Source organism: Macaca fascicularis, chromosome X (genome assembly GCF_037993035.2).
Source record: "Macaca fascicularis isolate 582-1 chromosome X, T2T-MFA8v1.1".
Taxonomy (NCBI): Eukaryota; Metazoa; Chordata; class Mammalia; order Primates; family Cercopithecidae; genus Macaca; species Macaca fascicularis.
Window position 1 is genome coordinate 139,583,902 of NC_088395.1, and position 19,314 is coordinate 139,603,215.

The 19,314-nt window shown below is 40.6% G+C and overlaps 1 protein-coding gene across 1 annotated transcript in view; it reads right to left on the bottom strand.

Annotated features, from left to right (window-relative positions):
- Positions 1–409: 409 nt before the first annotated feature.
- Positions 410–19,314, bottom strand: part of GPC4 (glypican 4) — a 121,125-nt gene continuing 102,220 nt past the window's right edge. The window contains exons 4-9 of the mRNA XM_005594606.5: positions 10,682–10,847; positions 5,426–5,556; positions 5,170–5,316; positions 4,129–4,265; positions 2,594–2,769; positions 410–2,498 (exon numbers count right to left, since the gene is read on the bottom strand). Of these exons, the coding sequence (XP_005594663.1) occupies positions 2,296–2,498; positions 2,594–2,769; positions 4,129–4,265; positions 5,170–5,316; positions 5,426–5,556; positions 10,682–10,847 (960 nt within the window). The 3' untranslated portion in view covers positions 410–2,295. The remainder of the gene's footprint in view (positions 2,499–2,593; positions 2,770–4,128; positions 4,266–5,169; positions 5,317–5,425; positions 5,557–10,681; positions 10,848–19,314) is intronic.

The following is a 19,314-nucleotide window of genomic DNA, read 5'->3' on the forward strand; positions in this document are numbered from 1 at the left end:
ACAGGAAAAAATGCAAAGAAAGAAAACAAATCAGTAAGAGTCCAGAAGAACCTTCAAGAATATTTAATTCGGAAAACGTTATTGGTTTAGAGAACTTGACTGGAAGAAAACAACTGGGCACAGTTCAAGGTTTTAAATTAAAAACAATCTAACAGGGTCTATGGGGATAACTCTCTGAGCCATATTTTGGAGACCAGATTCATTTCTACCAAGTAAAAGTAATAGCAGTCTAAGCTAAAAAGGAAATTCCTCACAACTGAGGTAGTTACTAAGTATCAGCACATTTTCCAAGTTCTCACAAGGCCCCTTAGCTATTTACAATCTATTTCCCTCATATATAAATGGAGTGCCTTTTCAATTTTATGTCTTCTGTGATTTGTTTAAAAAAAAAACACTTATACACACCAGCCAGAATATGCCTATTTTATTAACATCATGCTTTAATAAATAACTGACTACTTCTAATAAAATTAAGCCTCTGTTTACAACAGCCCCCAATATTCCATTTTGACCACTCTGCAGAATTTGGTGTAAAAAGTTGAATGAAATGTAGACCCTGAGCTATCAAGTAATTATGTTTCAATATAAAAATAGAGAATTACTCTTACAACTGAAGATTGAACAATAACACAAACAACCTCTTTGTGGGTTTTAGGTTCAGTAAAATTAGTTGGGATCTTAATGGCTGTCTAAAGCAGGAAGAGACTTACAGAATTTTAGTCTTTCTGAAGACTTCTGGGAACTCCTTTGAAAGTGATTTGTTACATTATCAGAGTTTTATGAGCTATCATTTGGTAAGGACACAAGGAAGGGATTCCCAAGGGGCCAAGATAGTTGTTAGTCTTTGGCCTGGGACAACAGATATGGCCATGGCCTTTGCCACTTCATCCACATGGCTAAAGGTCACTGCTAAGATGTAGTCTTCTCAGCTCTACCTACTCCCACCCCGCCCCACCCCCGAAGAAAAACAACACGTACAAAAATCTGGACACCTAGTTCTCCCCTAAGTGGGCTCCTTGGCTGATATCTTGGATCGCAGCACATTGCTGTGAACCATGGCAAGTCCTTTGTTTTACTGTTAAGAGGGGGCCGGGTAAGAAAAAGACTCAAATGAAACACCTTATACTCTCTTAAAACAAAAACTGGGATCCCAAAACAAATGGAGATACACATGCACAGACAAAAACTTTGCCCGAGTGTTGACAGCTATTCCCTGAGCCCAGGCTGTACCCCAGTTCTGGCTAGCTCCCAGACAGCTCCCTGTACATAGTTGGGTTTGAAATCTGGACCACTCTAACAAGGGGGATCAAGTGAGATTGTTGGTCACTTATTGCTGCCATTGGGATATTAATTCAAATAGGGTCAGTGTGAACATGAAAACTAGCACACGGTGGGCTAGCTAACCTGCCTGGTTTTTAAAAAACACCCCCAAACCCAAGTGTGAACGTGTGATAACTGGGACATCCTGAACGCCTTCTATCCTTCAAGGGGGAGGATATCCAGAATCTTTTTCTAAATGGGTTACAGTTTATATATAAGTGGGTTCAAGAAATGGACCTACAGTGATCTTAGCTTATGTAATTCAACTCATTCAAAGCAGTAGTCTGCAGTCTCTTCCAATTACCACCTATAAATGAAGTACGTATAACCTTCTTCTTGGATTGATGCTTTGAATACAATCTGACAAGTGGCTCAGAAGCCTGCTCGTGTCCTCACATTCTGTCCTAACTTAATAATAATTAAAAAAAAGAAAATCACCTCCACGTCTCTCCAGATAAGGCAACTAAAATAACAGGGAGAAATGGAAATTTTACTGCTTGTTGGGCTTTTCTTTTAATAACATGATAAATAAAACCTGCTTCTGTACAGCTATTTAATATTTCAGAAATACGTACATGTTACATGCCAAGAAGGAACCCTGGTTTGCTTGTAAGAAACAAGGTGAGATCATAGTTGGAAAAAAAAACCCACAAACGAAATGAGAAAAAAACATACAAACAAATAATAGAGTGATAAAATCACAAATGCACAACTAACTATAGTTCTTGTACCTACACTGTTAGCCACATTTAACATGGTTTGGGGGAGCAGGAACCAACTCAATGCACAGTCCCTTTTCCTCCCAAAACTGAATGAAAAAACAAAGTCAGCATTTCTTAAACCAGTGGCCACATAGTAAAAACTGTACATTGTTGTCCATTCATTTAAAAAGCAAAGTCACGAGGATGGTAGAAAAGTGATAACTGGTGCCTTTTAACTTTTTGATGATGAACACTTTTTCTCAGAGTTTGAGAATTATCTCCACTCTCTCTGCATAACCAGGAACAAGATGCAGAAGGCAGTGAGGAGGTAGGCCTGTGCCCCAGGACGGACACCTGCACTGTCGGCTTTCTCATTGGCACTCTTCCCAGCGTGGTCAGTGGCATTATAGTCAAACTCTGAAGGGCACTGCTGATACTCACAGCCACTTCCACTTCCTTCTCCACTACTTTCATCACCTAGTTTAAAAAAAATGGAATAGAAATTTCATTCCACTTGTTCTCATCAGAAGGCATACAAGAGCAATTTGTTCTTTCAAACCACAAATGCTTACTGTTATCAAAGAAGTCCACGTCATTCCCATTGTATGCATTCTTCATCTTGCTGGTCATCACTCGAAGAGCCATGATTTGACGAAGGATCAGTATGTCTGGTTTGCTGGTGTCAACCTGGACCTCTGGGTTGTTGCCCTGGTTGGCTAATCCATTTCCTGTCACTGCAAACAGGTACCTGGAACGTAAAATGACCCCAGTAAGAAGATTTGTAAAGCAAAAAGATTTTATCTGTCTGCCTCCCAAAGTGCTGGGATTACAGGCTTGAAGATTATCAAGATTATACAAGAGATTATCAAATATTTCTGCTAGATTATAGTACTTCCACTAAGCAAAATTAGATGGAAGTTCTTCAATTCCTAATGAACTCTAATCTTTCTTGTTCCTGTGGATTCCTCATTTCTCCAATTTGATGGAAACCTTCTTGAAAGCTATCCCAGCACTTCTGGAGGCTGAGGTGGGTGGATCACTTGAGGTCGGGCATTCAAGACCAACCCTGCCAACATAGCGAAACCCTGTCTCTACTGAAAATATAAAAATGAGCTGCATGTGGTGGTGTGTGCCTGTAATCCCAGATACTCAGGAGGCTGACACAGAAAATTAACTTGAACCCAGGAGGCAAAGGTTGCAGTGAGCTGAGATTGCACCACTGCTTTCCAGCAGCTGAGATTGCAGTGAGGTTGCAGAGAGCCGAGATTTTGCCACTGCATTCTAGCAGGTTGACAGTGATACTCTGTGGAAGGAAGGATGGAAGGAAGGAAGGAAGGAAGCTATCCCTCTTGAGGAGGTTGGTGGGTTGAAGTAAAGAAGTATGGGTACTGGCTGGGAGTGGTGGCTCACACCTGTAATCCCAGCACTTTGGGAGGCTGAGGAGGGCGAATCACAAGGTCAGAAGATCAAGACCATCCTGGCTAACATGGTGAAAACCCGTCTCTACTAAAAATACAAAAAAAAAAAAAAAAATTAGCCGGGCATGGTGGCAGGCACCTGTAGTCCTAGCTACTCAGGAGGCTGAGGCAGGAGAACTGCTTGAACCCGGGAGGTGGAGGTTGCAGTGAGCCAAGATTGTGCCACTACACTCCAGTCTGGGCAAAAGAGCGAGACTCCATCTCAAACAAACAAACAAACAAAAGTATGGGTACTTCTCTAACTTATTGAGTGTCTAAGGGAGGGACACAGGGCATCAAGTCAGAGAATAGAACCTTTGAGAACTGGTTATTTATTAGGCTAGGCCATTGGGCAAAGAGCAACGGGCATTAAATATTTTTAAAATAATGACACTATTGGAACGGCCCTAATACGAGACTATAACTACTGTCAAACTTTTGACTCAGCACTCTTTGTAAGTAACTGGGTGCCTTCTCAACACTCCCAGTGCAAAGCCTGTTCCTAACAATGCCTAGAAGCCTTCCATGTTGTTGCTACCTACTGTGAATTGCTTCCTGATGCCTCGGTTGACAATTGCGAGAACCCTCTCTGAAGGTCACCCAGGCATCTAGGAAGGGACAGACTTCAAATTCATTCAACAGACACTAACCTGCTTTTGCCTTTCCCATTCCAGCAGTCATCCTCATTGCCGTTTCCTGCAGCCATCCTCTCATCATTGCAAACGTTGCTCGGAAGGGAGGACCAGAATTTCTTGGCCTGTTTCAGTTTCTCCTTGACATCAGTAACCTAATTATGAAACAACAAAAAAAGGATCATTGTAAGACAAGACAAAACTACCTACAAATGTGCCTTCTGGCCATTTCCAACGTATCTCCAGAGTGATATGCAATTCATTTTCAACTTTAGTTAGAAGAGGAAGATGCAACTCCAATTTGTATCTTAGAAGTACAAAACCACTCAAATGAATAGTTGAAATGCAAGTTCCAAAGGAGTGGCCTAGATCCCTCGTGCACCTCATTGTAAGTACCATCTGAGGCCTACCAGGTTCCATGCTGTAGGCACAAAGATAATACGCAATCTCTTCTCCTAAGGCTTTTAGAGTCAGGATCAAGCGCATATATTATGCACTCTGTGAAACATAGCTGCTATTGCTCTTTCTCTCCATCCCTATCTCCGCAGACTCCCTCTTCTGTATTCCTACTACTGTAGGAATACTTTCTTACATTTTTGTTGCATATTACTGTGGATAAAGCAATTTGCCTACAGTTATTCACTCTTCTCCCATCTCAGCGTTTACTAAACATCATTTTATGTTAATAAGCCTGGAACATCTACTTCTCCCTCTTTGCCTCCTTGTTGGTACCTTTTGAGAACAAGGATTTGCCTTATTTCTCTGAGCTTCTCTGTGCCTAGCACAGTGATGGACACATACTAGATGTTCAGTAAATGCATGGTGAATCTAAAGAGAAGTTTTGAGACAAGACTTATTGCATCATAACTCCTTGACTACCCAGGAACTTTCTGAGCTAGAAAATGGGACAGGCAGATTGACTGACATCCACATCCTATTTGCTTGAAAAGTGACACCCGAAAGACCCACGCTTGTCAGCCTTCCAGATAAAAATTCATTCTGAGCAAGAGTTTTCAGTTCACTGTCATTAAACACGGCCCTTCCTGCCAAAATGCTCACCAGTCGGTCCAAACTAGTGCCAGCTGCTGTGGTTGGGCGTTCCTCGGGGTGATGTGGTCTGAAGCGAGCACTGAAGGCACTTTCAGAGATGGAACGAGAAATTCGTCCAGCTGGGAGGGGCTTGGGGGGTCCACATCCCTGGAAAACCTGCATTGGAGTAAGTGTAGTCATGTTAGGGAAGTCACATGCCAACACGGGGCGGGGCAGGGGGGAGGTGGTTCCCCAGCTCCCCTTTCCAGCATCTTGCCTTTGTTACCTTCTGAGACACTTGAACACTATTATCCTGCATGTTCATAATAGCATCAGAAATCTTCACATCGATGGGATCCATGACCGATTCAATGTTGAAAGGACCCTCTAGCCTTTCTGCCACCATCAGCATAGCATCTAATATGAGGTTTGGGGAAGAACAACACAGCATAAAAAGTCAATCATTAGTTTGGCCTTGGGTAAATCAATCTAATTTTTTTTTCCTGTTTCCTGCATGGGGGCGGGGGAAGTAAGACATGGATCATAATGAATTCTTGTTTTTATGTTTTATATCTATTTCCCTTACACCAAACTGCATTTAGTCACTACGTAACACTAGCTCTCTGAAGTGTGAAATGGCCAGATGAAGGCTTAGTTCTACAGCAAGGAAATCAAATCAGGAACTTTCCTCAATACTGATTATTCGTGTGTCAGCCACTGTCACTGTAAGGCTTAGTTAGCTCCCAGAAGACAAACCTAAGGCTGGAGGCAAAATAACATGTCAGTTCTCCCAGAGACTTCCCTAGGATCTTTTCGTTTCACATTCCATTTATAAGAGTCAAAAACATAAATCAGTTAAGATGCTGGCATATTAATTCTTTTCTTTCATTTTTAAAAACAAAACCCCTCAGATCCTTGAGTGCACCGTTGGAAAATACAAATGAAAGGATTCCTAGGAATTCTAATGACTTTTCAAATAATAAAACTTTGAATAATCCAATTTTTGTATTAAGAAAAACTTCTCATTGCAAATACAATGGCCTCAATTGATCTTAAAGCATGTACCTCCTTTTTTTTTCCAAAGTGAAAAGATGACACAAGACACAGTATACAAAATTAGTGGGCTCACAGTATATATCTTCACCGATTATCCTGCTTTAGACTCTGGAGTAGTCTAGCATTTTCCAGTAAGCACTGAATCGCTTCAATAAAATACATTGTCTTTGTTTTCTTGCCATACATGTTTCTAAGGAGTATGAGGCTTAGTATTTTTACCTGCTACCTGTTTTACAAAATTAGAAGAACTTGGAAATGAAAATCCCAAATGACAAAAAGGATGCTTCATTAATGACAAACAGTGAACTTTTAAACTTGTTTATCCCCGCTTTACACTCTAGTGCTTAGTGTATGGCAAGAAAGGAGTTAGACCAACATTATCTATCACCTTCAGGTAGTGCAAGGATGGTTACTAGAAAGAAGGGCTAGTTTCCGGAAGATTGTGCCCTTCCCAAAGAACACCGCTGACAACTGCAGCCCCCAGCTGAGCTTCTACCTAAGCTTTCTAGTGGAAAGGAGCATAGGCATCAGCATATCAATGAAACCAAATCTGGTCATCAACCTTTCACCTTCAACCTAGAACAAATGCTACACAACATTTGAATGCATGGGGTCATTTCTCTAAACTACAATTCCGATGTCAGAAACCACAAATAGATTTCCGTGAAATGCAATTTTTAAAACAGTAATAACAAATGAAGTTTCAGAATGCATTGTGGTAAGCGCCAATCAAGTGATGCTTCTAACTCTAAGTAAGGGCTGAAAGCATGAATATACCATTGTACTAGAGGAGAGAAAAAAATGCTTTTGATGTGCTAGCAAAAGGAGACTTTTGTAAACAAGTGGAGCACAACTTAAATGTGTTCATCATTGTCAAATCATCAGGGCTGCCATGTACAGAAAGCACATTCCTTCATAAGCTGAGAAGAAATCACCTGCTCCCAATAAAAAGATTATGAATAGACAGATAATAAACATCTAAAATGTATACGTTTAAACAACAACATCAACAACAACAACAACAACAACAACAACAACAACAACACCCAGTGCATTTTGTATCTCCTTATTCCCCTAGCGGCGAGGAATGGCCAGATCACTAATGTGTTTGTGAAAGACTGAAAGGAAACATAAACCCCAATTCTTCTGGCTCTTTGGCGTCTTTGTAAACTCTGAGCAAGCCGGCTATACACAAGGGCCTGGGAATGGAGGGGGAAGCTGGGCCTTTGTTGGGGCCGGTGCCATGGCGTTGCATGCTGCGCAGCTGAAGAATGCAACTGAAGTGCACTCTGCCTGCAGTCTGCAGCCCGGGAGCCAAAGCTGCCTCTAACCCTGGAGGAAGTCATGATTGGCTATCAATCGGCTCTTCTGTAACAGCAGCCAGCCCTGATAAGAAGCCTCAAGAGAAAGCCAAAGATGACTGGTTTGGAGTTTGGGTTTTCTTCTGGCTGATATGAGCCACGGGGCCCTTGTTTGTGGGATATCCGACTGGCTCCTGCCAGGACCTGGCTGGTGCCCCTGCCAGCAATCCCCATACTAAATTCCCACTGGCAGCAACATGCGACATTAATGGGGTTGGCCCTGAGTCAAATGAGTGTTAACATAGCTACAGTATGTGATGGAGAACAAGGTGGACTTTAGCATAATTTATGATTCTCCAGAAACTGACTTTTGTTGGTAGGGGCAAGGCAGATATTTGGTTTGTTTTTCCAAGTGAAGGTTTCATATAAACCAGCCTCTTATAAAACCAAATTCCAAGGTGTTTTAACTATTTGGATCCATCCTGATAAAAGGTTGACAAGACTTCAACATTTACTAAAGGGTCTCAATTCATGGCTAGTTGCAGATGCAGTTAAGAGAGGAGAGGAAGAGCATGGCAACAAGAAGACAGATTTGGAAAACCGGTTCATCCTTAGTCTCTTAAAGGGTCTAGTCCAACTGCATGATTTCAGTGCTCAAGACACTGGCACTGAGTCTACCCCCACACCCTCAGCAACAAAGCATCCCCTTCTCACTAGGGAAAGCGATTCCTTTTGCATTGTGCTGCCAATAATCAGAAACCCACATCTTCAGCCTCACGACCTGACTGGAAGAACAAAAGGCAGTTTCCCGACTTAACCCCAAGATCTGATTTAAAGAAGGGGGAAAAAGCCCTTGACCATTCATTAGCTGCAGTCATTTAAAGGGGAAAGAAAAATTCCTTGCAAAGAGAAAAAAAAGGAGAGAGACAAGAAATAAAAAAAGAATTTACAGCAGAGGCATGTAAATTGGGACTGAATTCTACAACCACAAAGCAGATTAATTAAACCCTTGTGAAAAATTCATGAAAAAGCACTGGAGATTAACAATGTCTATTACTCCTGGTCTTTTATATCTGCTTATTAGAAATAAAGAATAGTATACCCATTAAAAACAAGTTTAGATACAACTATATACCTCATCCCTCCAAAAAGTTATCACTTAAAATAACTAGGGAAAAGTCGATTCAGAAATCCTATCAACTTCTACTTGGGTTTAATTTTGTTTCTTCAAAGACAACAAATGTAATTTTAAAAATGCACAACAAGAACAGCAGCAACTTAAGTCCTCTTTGTTTCAGAGTAACTGATTTAAAACATCAATTAAGAAAGCCAGAGTGTGGTTTTGATTTGATATGGACCTGTAAACTCTAGGAAAAATACGTAGGAGCATTTGTATTTTAATATAAGGATATGAGTTTAGTTATAGCTGCTGCTAGACATGTTAGAGTATCAAAATAGTGGCAGGGCCATGCCCTTCTGCGTTCTATTCCCAATGTGTGTGTAGAAAAGTCAGCAAAATTTGATCACTGTCACCATACATTTTTTTGTACCATATGGCAAATTCTACTACCTTGCCTGGAGAAACAGTGAATTATAGGGGAAATTGAAGAGGATCACGAACTTTCTTTAAAAATTCAATTTAGCAAAAGAGAACTGCAAACTTGACATTTGGATGTGGGGATGAGAATGGGATAAAAGAGAGAGAGAAAAAAACAAAAATAGCGACTTTAGATCTGGAAATGCTATGGGTTTTTACTTTCATGAGAAATACTTTGAATCAACAATTTCTCCCATGGCTTCATTCTGGGCATGATGTGCCATTTGGCCTGTGTGTCTTTGCTGGTCTTATGCCTTCCCTTTCATGAGATTCTGCTTTTCTGTGTGTAGAAGATTTTTTCAGGTCTTCTAGCTTTGAGCTATTTAGGCTACAATTGTGCTGAAGTGCTTAATATTCACATCTTTTTTTTTCCCCTGTGTCAGTGTTCTTAAGAATCTGTTGGAGCCAATTTATTGATGCACTTTCAAACGGAGTTAATATGGTAATTAGCTCTCACACAGACTAAAAAGCATTCCCCAACCTTAACACCCCTCACTTCCCCCCAGAAAAACAAGCTAGCAAACTGCATGCATGTTCCCATGATTTGGACAAATAAGTGAAAAACAGGTGCTTATAAAGACACTCAAATTTGGCAATTATGCAAAGGTGACTGGGGTGGGGAAAAATGTGAGTTTCCTTTTGTGAGCTGTTAGTATGTGTGTGCGGTCCTACTAATACTCAGCATAATGAACTTCAACACTGGTCACTGTTGTTTCAGGCATCAAGGTAATTGACAACTGGACATTTAAATTCTCCTTAATTTGTCCTTTCCCCAAAATCATAACTAACCCTCTCAGCAATTGGCCACTTCATTTACACTGCTGTCTGGGCTCTGAGAATGGTTTTCTAGGTGGAAGATATATGCAGGAATACGTATCCCTTACATTCTCAGGGCTAAAGTCCTTCCACTCTCACCAGAGCAGACTACTATTGCTGAATCGTGTACAGAAACAGAATCCCTAAATTTCTCAATCAGATTTCACCTGATCCAAATAACAAATACGTATCTGGCCTGTTTGCAGAAGATTTGGTTGCAGTGTAACAGATATAACATTTTAAAAGCCACTTTTACAACTCCATGGGGACTGTACTCCAGCATTTACTTGGATACAAGCCTATAATCATAAACACAACTGACTTTTAGGGGGAAAATATCAAAAAGGCACTTTCTCAGGGAGTGGCTCATGCCTATAATCCCAGGGCTTTTGGGGGGCTGCGGGTGGGAGGATCGCTTGAACCCAGGAGTTTCAGGTTACACACAGCTATGACTGTGCTGCTATACTCCAGCCTAGGTGACAGAAAGAGACTCTGTCTCTGAGAAAAAAGCATTTTCTCGTTATTAAAACCTGGCAGTCACTGTACCTATTACCTTCAGAAATGCCACCACTAGTTCAAGGGAATATTCACTTGTAGTAATGTTTTTACTATACTCAAAGTAGTTGAGTATGATCTACATAGTCAGGATTCTGACAAACACTAAATAACTAACACTAAAACAAACAAATTTCATAGCTGCCAATTACAACATTCCTTGTGACTGGAAGCTAAGCTATCTCTAGCAACGCAAATATGTTAATCACTTGCTCACCTATGAAATTGTTCCATTCAAAATCGAGATCCCCTTGGTTGGCCAAACAGCCTCTCATGATGTTTGAGCAGTAGTTGTAACATGGCTTCACTGTCACGAGACCCCGGCAGTGGGAGCAGTAGATCATCTTCAACAGGGCATGGGTACACTGGGCTGTGGGGTTTACCTAATATGTGAAAAGAAAAAAAGACAGTAGTGGTGGGGCTAAAATAGAGACAGAAATTGCTTCTATCACACTGACACTGAAGACTTGGCCATTAACTTAAGAATGAGTTGTAATTGATCACAATTAGTAAGCCTGGACTGCCTCCTGAAGACGTAGATTAGATAAAAGATACGTGCTTGGACAGGGCAGAGGAGGGAGATGAACATCACATGACCCAAAACAAACAAGGCACACCAACTCCTACCCTGTAAACACCCATTCCTCCCCCATACCCCCTTCCCTCCTGGAGTCTCTCTCTCACACACATAAATTGCTCGAATATCTCAAAATCCTTTTACAAATAACTATCCAGTGTGAGCCATGAAATGCAGTCGAGGAGACTACCTTCATGTGCCCACCATGCACGCCCTGCTAATAGCCTCAACCATCAGTGTTTGTCTTTGCCAGACTGGAACAGAAGCACATCTTCTTCTGAATCACATTGACTACAAGGCTGTCCTTTGAACCCTAACCCCAAATCAAGGTTTAGAAGGATATCTACGGTGTCTTCTGTTCTGTGCCAAGAGCTGTGCAGAAGGCAAAGTTAACACATTCTACCGGGCAGAATATGAGTAATCTTAAACTTGGGGGGTATGTGAAGGCTTTCCAAGGCTTGGGAGTACTAAAGCACAGAGTGTTCATGGAACACTTGATGAAAGAGGTGGGGCTTTGGTTAAATTTTCAAGACAAGGGCTGGACTTAAGTGGTCAAACAAAGGGAGAGCATCCTAAGTAAGTTCAATGAAATGAACAAAACCTGTAGGAGAGTACAGGACATATCACTGCATCTCAGAATGGGGTTGGGAAATTGTGGGAAATAAGGTCAGGTGCACAGGAGTATGTGTGTGGCCAGAATTTAGAGGGGCTTAAACATCAAGCAGAAACTGGGACACCAGCTGCCGCGTGTGGTGGCTCACGCTTGTAATCCCAGCACTTTGGGAGGCCAAGGCTGGCGGATCGCGAGGTCAGGAGTTCGAGACCAGCCTGGCCAGTATGGTGAAACCCCCATCTCTACTAAAAATACAAAACTTAGCCGGGCATGGTGGCGTGTGCCTGTAGTCCCAGCTACTCAGAAGGCTGAGGCAGGAGAATTGCTTGAAGCTGGGAGATGGAGGTTGCAGTGAGCCGAGATCTTACCACTGCACTCCAGACTGTGTGACAGAGTGAGATGAAGGAAGGAAGGAAGGAAGGAAGGAAGGGAGGGAGGGAGGGAGGGAGGGAGGGAGGGAGGGGATGAAGGGAGGGAGGGAGGAAACAAATTGGGACACCATATGGCAGTACACATGGGGCTACGACTGGAAGTTCGTGAGGAAGGAAAGGAAGAATGACGGAAACATTACTCAAGTCAGATTGGGCTGGCCGTCCTCTCCAGAGAAATGGGACTTCATTTCATCTAGTTTTATAAGGTGAAATTATTTGGGGTATAGAAGAGCTGATTCCATCCAGTCACTTGTCTTCTTCAATGCTTAGAAAGGATTGGGGCTAGGCATAGCATTCTAGCAGCTAATTAAAAGTTCCTGTCTCCTCATTCTTTCTGCCCCACCCTCCTCTTTTGGAGTCAATATCAGAGGATTAGTGCATTCTTCTGTATAAGTACCCACCAGTTCTGCAAACATAGACTTTTGGAGGCAGATACCACAACAGGGAACAGATGCTGGGATGCAGGGCAGCCCGGCAATGCACTTCACCTGCTCTGGAGTGTTACTTTGGATATCACTTAGCAGCAGTACCCTTAGGAACAGGAACAGGGGATTAGTAGTGTCAGGAGAAAAAATAAACAATCAGGCTCCTACGTGATGCGTGCGCACATCCATTCCCCTCATCCTAAACAAGGCTCTAGCCTAAAAGGGGGGAATACGTGTTAACAATAAAATGGTAATTGTATACACTAAAGTCAACATTCCCTACCAAGAATTAAGATTTTTCCACAGTTTTAACCATTCCCAAATGTTTTCCTAGGCACTAAATTAGTCCTAACTATGTATTAATGTACAGTAAAATTTTGGCTAACCAATATACCCTGGAGGAATGGCCTTTTCTGGATAGCCAGATTTGCTGGACAGCTAAAAGTTCATTCCTTTAAAGTCACAGATTGTTAAGACTTCCCTACATGTCTCCCTCTCCTTTTATAAAGGAGCAAACAGGACTGGAGGGGAGAGGTGGCTTGAGAAGCATAGGCTCACAGAAGTCTTAGAGTTGGAAGGGACCATAGGATCACTGAGTGTTGCTCTCACATTTGATAAATAAGAAAACCAAAGCCAAAGCCAAAGAGATTAAGCAACTTGCTGACAGTCACCTCACAACATTGGATTCCAGTACTGTACCTTATCAAGCATTTGTGATGAAAAGATTTCCCAGATGTATCATGTTTCCCTGCCAGATGACAGGAAACTGTAATCTTAGGCACTGGTTATTTTCTACTTTAGTTTTAGTTGGGTTCCACATTGATGAGACTGCAAAATGGCTAGATTTTAAAGAGGTAAAAGTTATGCAAGTGGCTACGAAATGAAAAATCACTGAATAGCACGTGACATTTGTTGAATATTATGCTTAACAGGAGACAATGCCCTAGTAAGAAGAAATGTAGAAAGCTATGGGGTCAACAAATAGTTACTGAACACCTACTATGTGCCAGCGATTATTCTGGAATGCATTTGAATTTAGGTAGCAAGGCAAGTTAAGAATTTCTATATTAGAATACAAAACCTGTTCTACAAAATACAAAGCAGTTCCAAAGTGGTAAAGGACTTTAGGAAATGAGCAAAAATTTTAGACCCAAGATAGTTATATTCAGAAAACACTTTTTTTTTTTCAAATAAGCCCTTTCTCATTCTTCTAAAAAATAACTCTAAGAAATGGTTCATTGTATTCTTAGTTCAATTGCAAGTCAAATCATTTATGCAATAGACCTTGTAGTACCCTTCCCTAAAATAGACTGATGGAGGCTCAAGTTTTAAAAAGAGACCAAACTAAATGATACAGTAGAGTTGTATTAAGGGAAATTATGATGCTGAGTTTGGCAGAGTTCTTCCGTTTCATTATTTGGCTAAGTGCTGGCTCATGCTCTGTACATGATTTGTTGTGTAACTACTAAAAATGGTCACAGGGAACTCAGCTGTAACATCCTACAGAAACACTAAATAATATCAGAACTGAAAAGAGAGATGAGGAAGTTATAAGAAAAATGGAAAGAGAAAAGACACATAAAATATTAAAGTTAGAAAAAACTCTGTCTTTTGTCTCATAACCACTAGTCAGACCACCATGCACTATTTCACATGAAGGGAATTCAGAATCTGGAAAGCAAATCTGTTTTAGTGGGATGAGGCCCTAATATAAAGGGAAGAGTTTTAAAACAGTCACAAGACCTAAAGAAACAGGTCTCCCCTGCAAAGCCTCATCCCCCTAGAAAAAACAGCAATAATGCTAGCACTACCCAGGCCTTGGGGCCCCACCCTTGTCGACCCGCCCAGGCTCAGAATGGTGAGCCCAGAGTGTCAAGGACTTTGGACTACCCTAATGGGTAAACAAAATGGCTGCCTCTCTTTTGGAGTCTTTAGGGGCATCTTAGTAAGAAGCAATGTAAGTTGGTGTAAGAGCCAAAAGTGTGCCACCACCATGGAAGAAAAAGCTACACAGTATATGGCACATGTTGAGTAGCCCTTATCAAAAATGCTTGGGACAAGAAGTGTTTGGGTTTTTTTTTTTTTTGAATATTCACATTATACTTATGGTTTGAGCATCCCTAAACCGAACACCCAAAATCTGAAATGCTCCAATGAGCATTTCTTTAAGCATCAGGTTGGTATTCAAAAAGTTTCAGATTTGGAGCATTTCGGATCTTAAATTTTCACATTTGGCATGTTCAATCTGCAACTTTAATTTAAGCTCTCTCGTGGAGCTTCTGGTGAAAGTCAGAGAGAGATCTCCTGGATCCAGTGGTGGCACTTCTGTCACATGGTAATATACCAGGCACTGCTGGGGGCTCTTTCATTAGCTCTCAATGGTCTCTCCACACTATTAGAGGCAAACCTTTCACCCTTAAGCAAATATAACAGTGGACTAAGTCAGACTTTGTTCTGGGGCTTTATTCATTTTGAATAGAAATTCAAGTTCATTCACATTCCACTCCCTGGTAACCCTCAAAATCAATTACTTCTTTTGAGTCTTCAAAAACTTATTTGCTGAAGTAGATTTATTCCGTAAGACCCGAAACCAAGCAGTAGATCATACCACACAGGGATTAACAAAAAGGTCTTCCTTTAATCTTCAGTTGTGTATTTATTCTCCATGGCATGGCATGGCATGGCATGGCGTGCCACTTAAATTGTTCAATTTGATTGTTATCTTGGGGCACAGCTCTTGACTAACATTTAGTATGTTTTTTTCTTTTATTTAGAAGGGTTGGTTGAGCGTAGATATTAGTAAGTTCCAGAATCCTTGGGGCTGGGTTAAGAGCAGGGGTAGGAGTTATGACTACTTTTTACTAAAGTTACATTTTTCAGACCTCTCTTAGTGATTTAATAGTTACTTCTTAAAATCATATGAAGAAATGGGAAAAGAAAAACTGTACATTCCTCCTTTCCCCCTTCAAATAAAAAGAATGGTTTGATGATCTCTTAAAGAAAATGCTTATTTAGCTTTTATGGTTTCATGGTCATGAGGGTTTTGAGGTCAAGATTCAAGAGAAAATTTTTCTGTTCTATGGCAGAGTTACTACTGATAGATTTTACTGGATTTTATTGGTTTCTATGATACATTTAAACAGTATTTAGTATGTACCAGGTTTTGTTCTAAGTACTCTACATGTATTAACTCATTTAAGCCTCAAAATAATCATACAACGTGAGTATTATCTCATTTCACAGATGAGGAAGTGGAGCCCCAAAGAGATTAAGGGACTTACACAAGGTCTTCCAGTCAATGGCCAAACCAGGAATTGAATCTAGGCAATTTGGTTGCAGAGTAGGTGTAGTTGACTTCCATGATATGTACCTAAATGGCTTCTTTTGAGTAACAGACTATAGGAACCTTGATGGCAGTACATAAGCCTAATCCTTTTGCCAGAGCTCCTAGACCTAGTACAGTATCTCCATGTACAATGTACACTCCACTACGGAGCTGGATGTTTTCTAGTGACAATTTTCAGTTTTCAATGTTTATTGACCAGATGAATCAATTTTTATGTTGGAGGGTAATTTAGGATCAACCGTTCTACATGGAGCAATATCTCACTAGATACTTGGATGAGATGACATATTGTTTAGTAAAACAATAATGACTTACTGAGCCAGTGCTATGTCTTTAGAACTATTCAAGGTGCCACGGGTGAGAAAAAGGATATGAATATATATATATTACTCATCAGTCCCTGCTCACAAATAATTCAAAGGCTCAAAACAACACTGCCGGATGTGGAGAGAAAAAAGTTCACTTGAACAAAACCAACCAGAAATCAATTACATGTTTTACCAAAGTTTTAACGTTTTGAAAGAACTATAGCTAATGTAGCAGAGATGATCAATTCCTACTATAAAATGGGACATATTTTGCATAAAAATAAAAAGATTGACATTATTTACATAAGAATGAGGTCTGATTCATTTACTTTTGTGGGGTGGTATGATAGAAAGGGAATAACATCTGGACTGAGTACTTCCATATTAACTCATATATCAAAATCAATCTGAATTATTGACCCATAATGACAATACATTGATACCAAATTTTCAAGCCTATAAAATCCTTCAAGACTGACCAAGGTCTTTCTTAATGATAAGGTAACTGTAGGCGGTATCTTAAAATTTAAGATTTTAGGAGTCAATCTATGTTTCATGACAAAAGTCAGTGTGTATGTGGGGGGAAGACGCCTCATTTCCTTCTCAACTTATTAAAACTCTTTTAAAAATACTCATTCCTGCCTTCCTCAGGATATATACATTTATCATGACATCTGCATGCCATAATGATCTGCTATAAAAAGCCTTTTCTGCAAAGACTCTTTTCATATACATTGAGACTTTCTACCCAATAACCTGCATTTTCCAAACACCACATTAAAAACTACTGCAAGCAGCCTGAAAAAAAAATGCTGGAACAGAACTCTTCACACAGCCTGGATTTCATTTCAGTAATTCAGAACGAGCCTTAAGCCACATTACACAGTGATGATAGTCAACATGCTGTACTGAAGCTAGAAATACATTTCCTTTTAGTTTATTTCACCTCCTAACATACATTCATTGTACTATTTTTTTGTTTGTTTTTTGCACAGCCAATAGTAGCAAGCAAGCAGAAAAGGTCTACATTTTTTTTTTTTTTTTTTTTTTTTTGAGACAGAGTCTCGCTCTGTCGCCCAGGCTGGAGTGCAGTGGCGCGATCTCCGCTCACTGCAAGCTCCGCTGCCTCCCAGGTTCACGACATTCTCTTGCCTCCGCCTCCCTAGAAGCTGGGACTACAGGTGCCCACCACCACGCCTGGCTAATTTTGTTTGTATTTTTAGTAGAGACGGGGTTTCACCGTGTTCGCCAGGATGGTCTCGATCTCCTGACCTCGTGATCTGCCCGCTTTGGCCTCCCAAAGTGCTGGGATTACAGGCATGAGCCACCGTGCTCGGCCAAGGTCTAGACTTTATCTGTTGCTTGGTAACAAAAGCACCCAATAGGAATAACAGAACTATTCCCAAAATTACGGTAAGAGTGATAGGGAACCCACACTTGCCATGTTATGTGATGAGTTTCTTCAACAATTTCCTAACCAGTTTTGAATTCAATGCATATACACAAAGAAAGGAGGATTTACATTTACAATTACAATTCAAACTTCCTAATGATTCCTAATGATTCCTCTAATAATAAAATCTAAAAAGCATAACAAAATACTCATTCAGGAATATTTCTGGAGATGTTGTAGATAAAACTGGAACTTCATAAATACTTGAAATGTGTCTTGTCTTTGTTTCAAATGAATAGACTCAGCTAACACTTACAAGTCAACCCCCTTGAAAAGGGCTCTATTTTTGTTTTGTGAGTATATAAATTCAATTTATTCAATTTGACACCTACCATCCTCACCCTTTTCCATAGCTTGAGTCCCATCTTCCTCTTTGCAATTCTTAAGATTGTGAGTGAAAAAGAATATTGAGAGTTGAATATGTGTCTACACTTTGCTTAAGAGCTTTTTGTATTGACTATTTTTTAAAATTTATATTTATAATGATTTTGAGAAGTGGTAAAATAGTTTGTTTAGTACTCTTGTAGGCTTCTTGGTTTCCCACAGTTAATTCTGAGAAGGATGTCCAGAAGAATGCAACACAGGGAAGGCACAACTGCTTACTTCCCCCACCCTAACCTGGGATGTGGGGAGATGCAAAACAAAGGCAAATAGAAATAAAGAGGGAGCAATGAAAATTGTTTTCAAGGCAGGACAGTCATTTAGACATCCCAATGGTGAGGCACTTATTTCTAATTATAGCTTCTGTAGTTTGGGGTGAGGTGTAGACATAGTCCCATTATGTCAGTGTTAAATGAAACCATGAGAATGCAACTCTCTTTGGCATAGGAGCTATTAATTTTCATGGTGCATGTAACCACTTGTCCATTTCTGAAAGACCAAAACAGACTTCATCCTTCCAGGCAAAACTGCTGATACAACCAGGTGAATAAGAAATGTATCATGAACCACGACAAATAAAGATGAAGTAATATAAAGATATGTAGTACAAGGGTATTCTTGAACCATCTGTTACTAATTTAAGGGGCTTTTAGGAAGTTTGAATTGTAAAGCTCAATGGAGTGAGCTGAAATCACTGGAGATTTGAGCCCAGAAAAAACAAAAGCAAGGCAAGTGTACTTCAACTACGAAGTGCCTTTCTCTTGAAGTAACTTAAGCTTGCTAGTGCTAATGGTCTTGCAAAGGTTCAGTGATAACCAAATCATTGCTCAACTTTTAACTACAACCCTTTTGCTACAAAAGTAAACTGGGCATCCACTCATGAAGAGAAAATGGGAACATGTCTAAGTATGCAAACAAGACCATGATGCTTTTCGTATTTCACTTTAAAGACCTCTTTGCAGGCTGGGCGCAGTGGCTTATGCCTGTAATTCCAGCACTTTGGGAGACTAAGGTGGGAGGATCACTTGAGCCCAGGAATTCGAGACCAGCCTGGGCAACATAACGAGAACCCCATCTCTACAAAAAACAAAAAATTAGCTGGGTGTGGTGGCACGTGCCTGTAGTGCTAGCTATTTGGGAGGCTGAGGCAGGAGGATTGCTCCAGTCCCAGAGGTTGAGGCTACAGTGAGCTGTCATCATGCCACTGCACTCCAGCCTGGGTGACAGAGCAAGACTCTATGGAAAGAAAGAAAAGAAAGAAAAGAAAGGAAGGAAGGAAAAAAGAAAAGAAAGAAAAGAAACAAAGAAGAAACAAA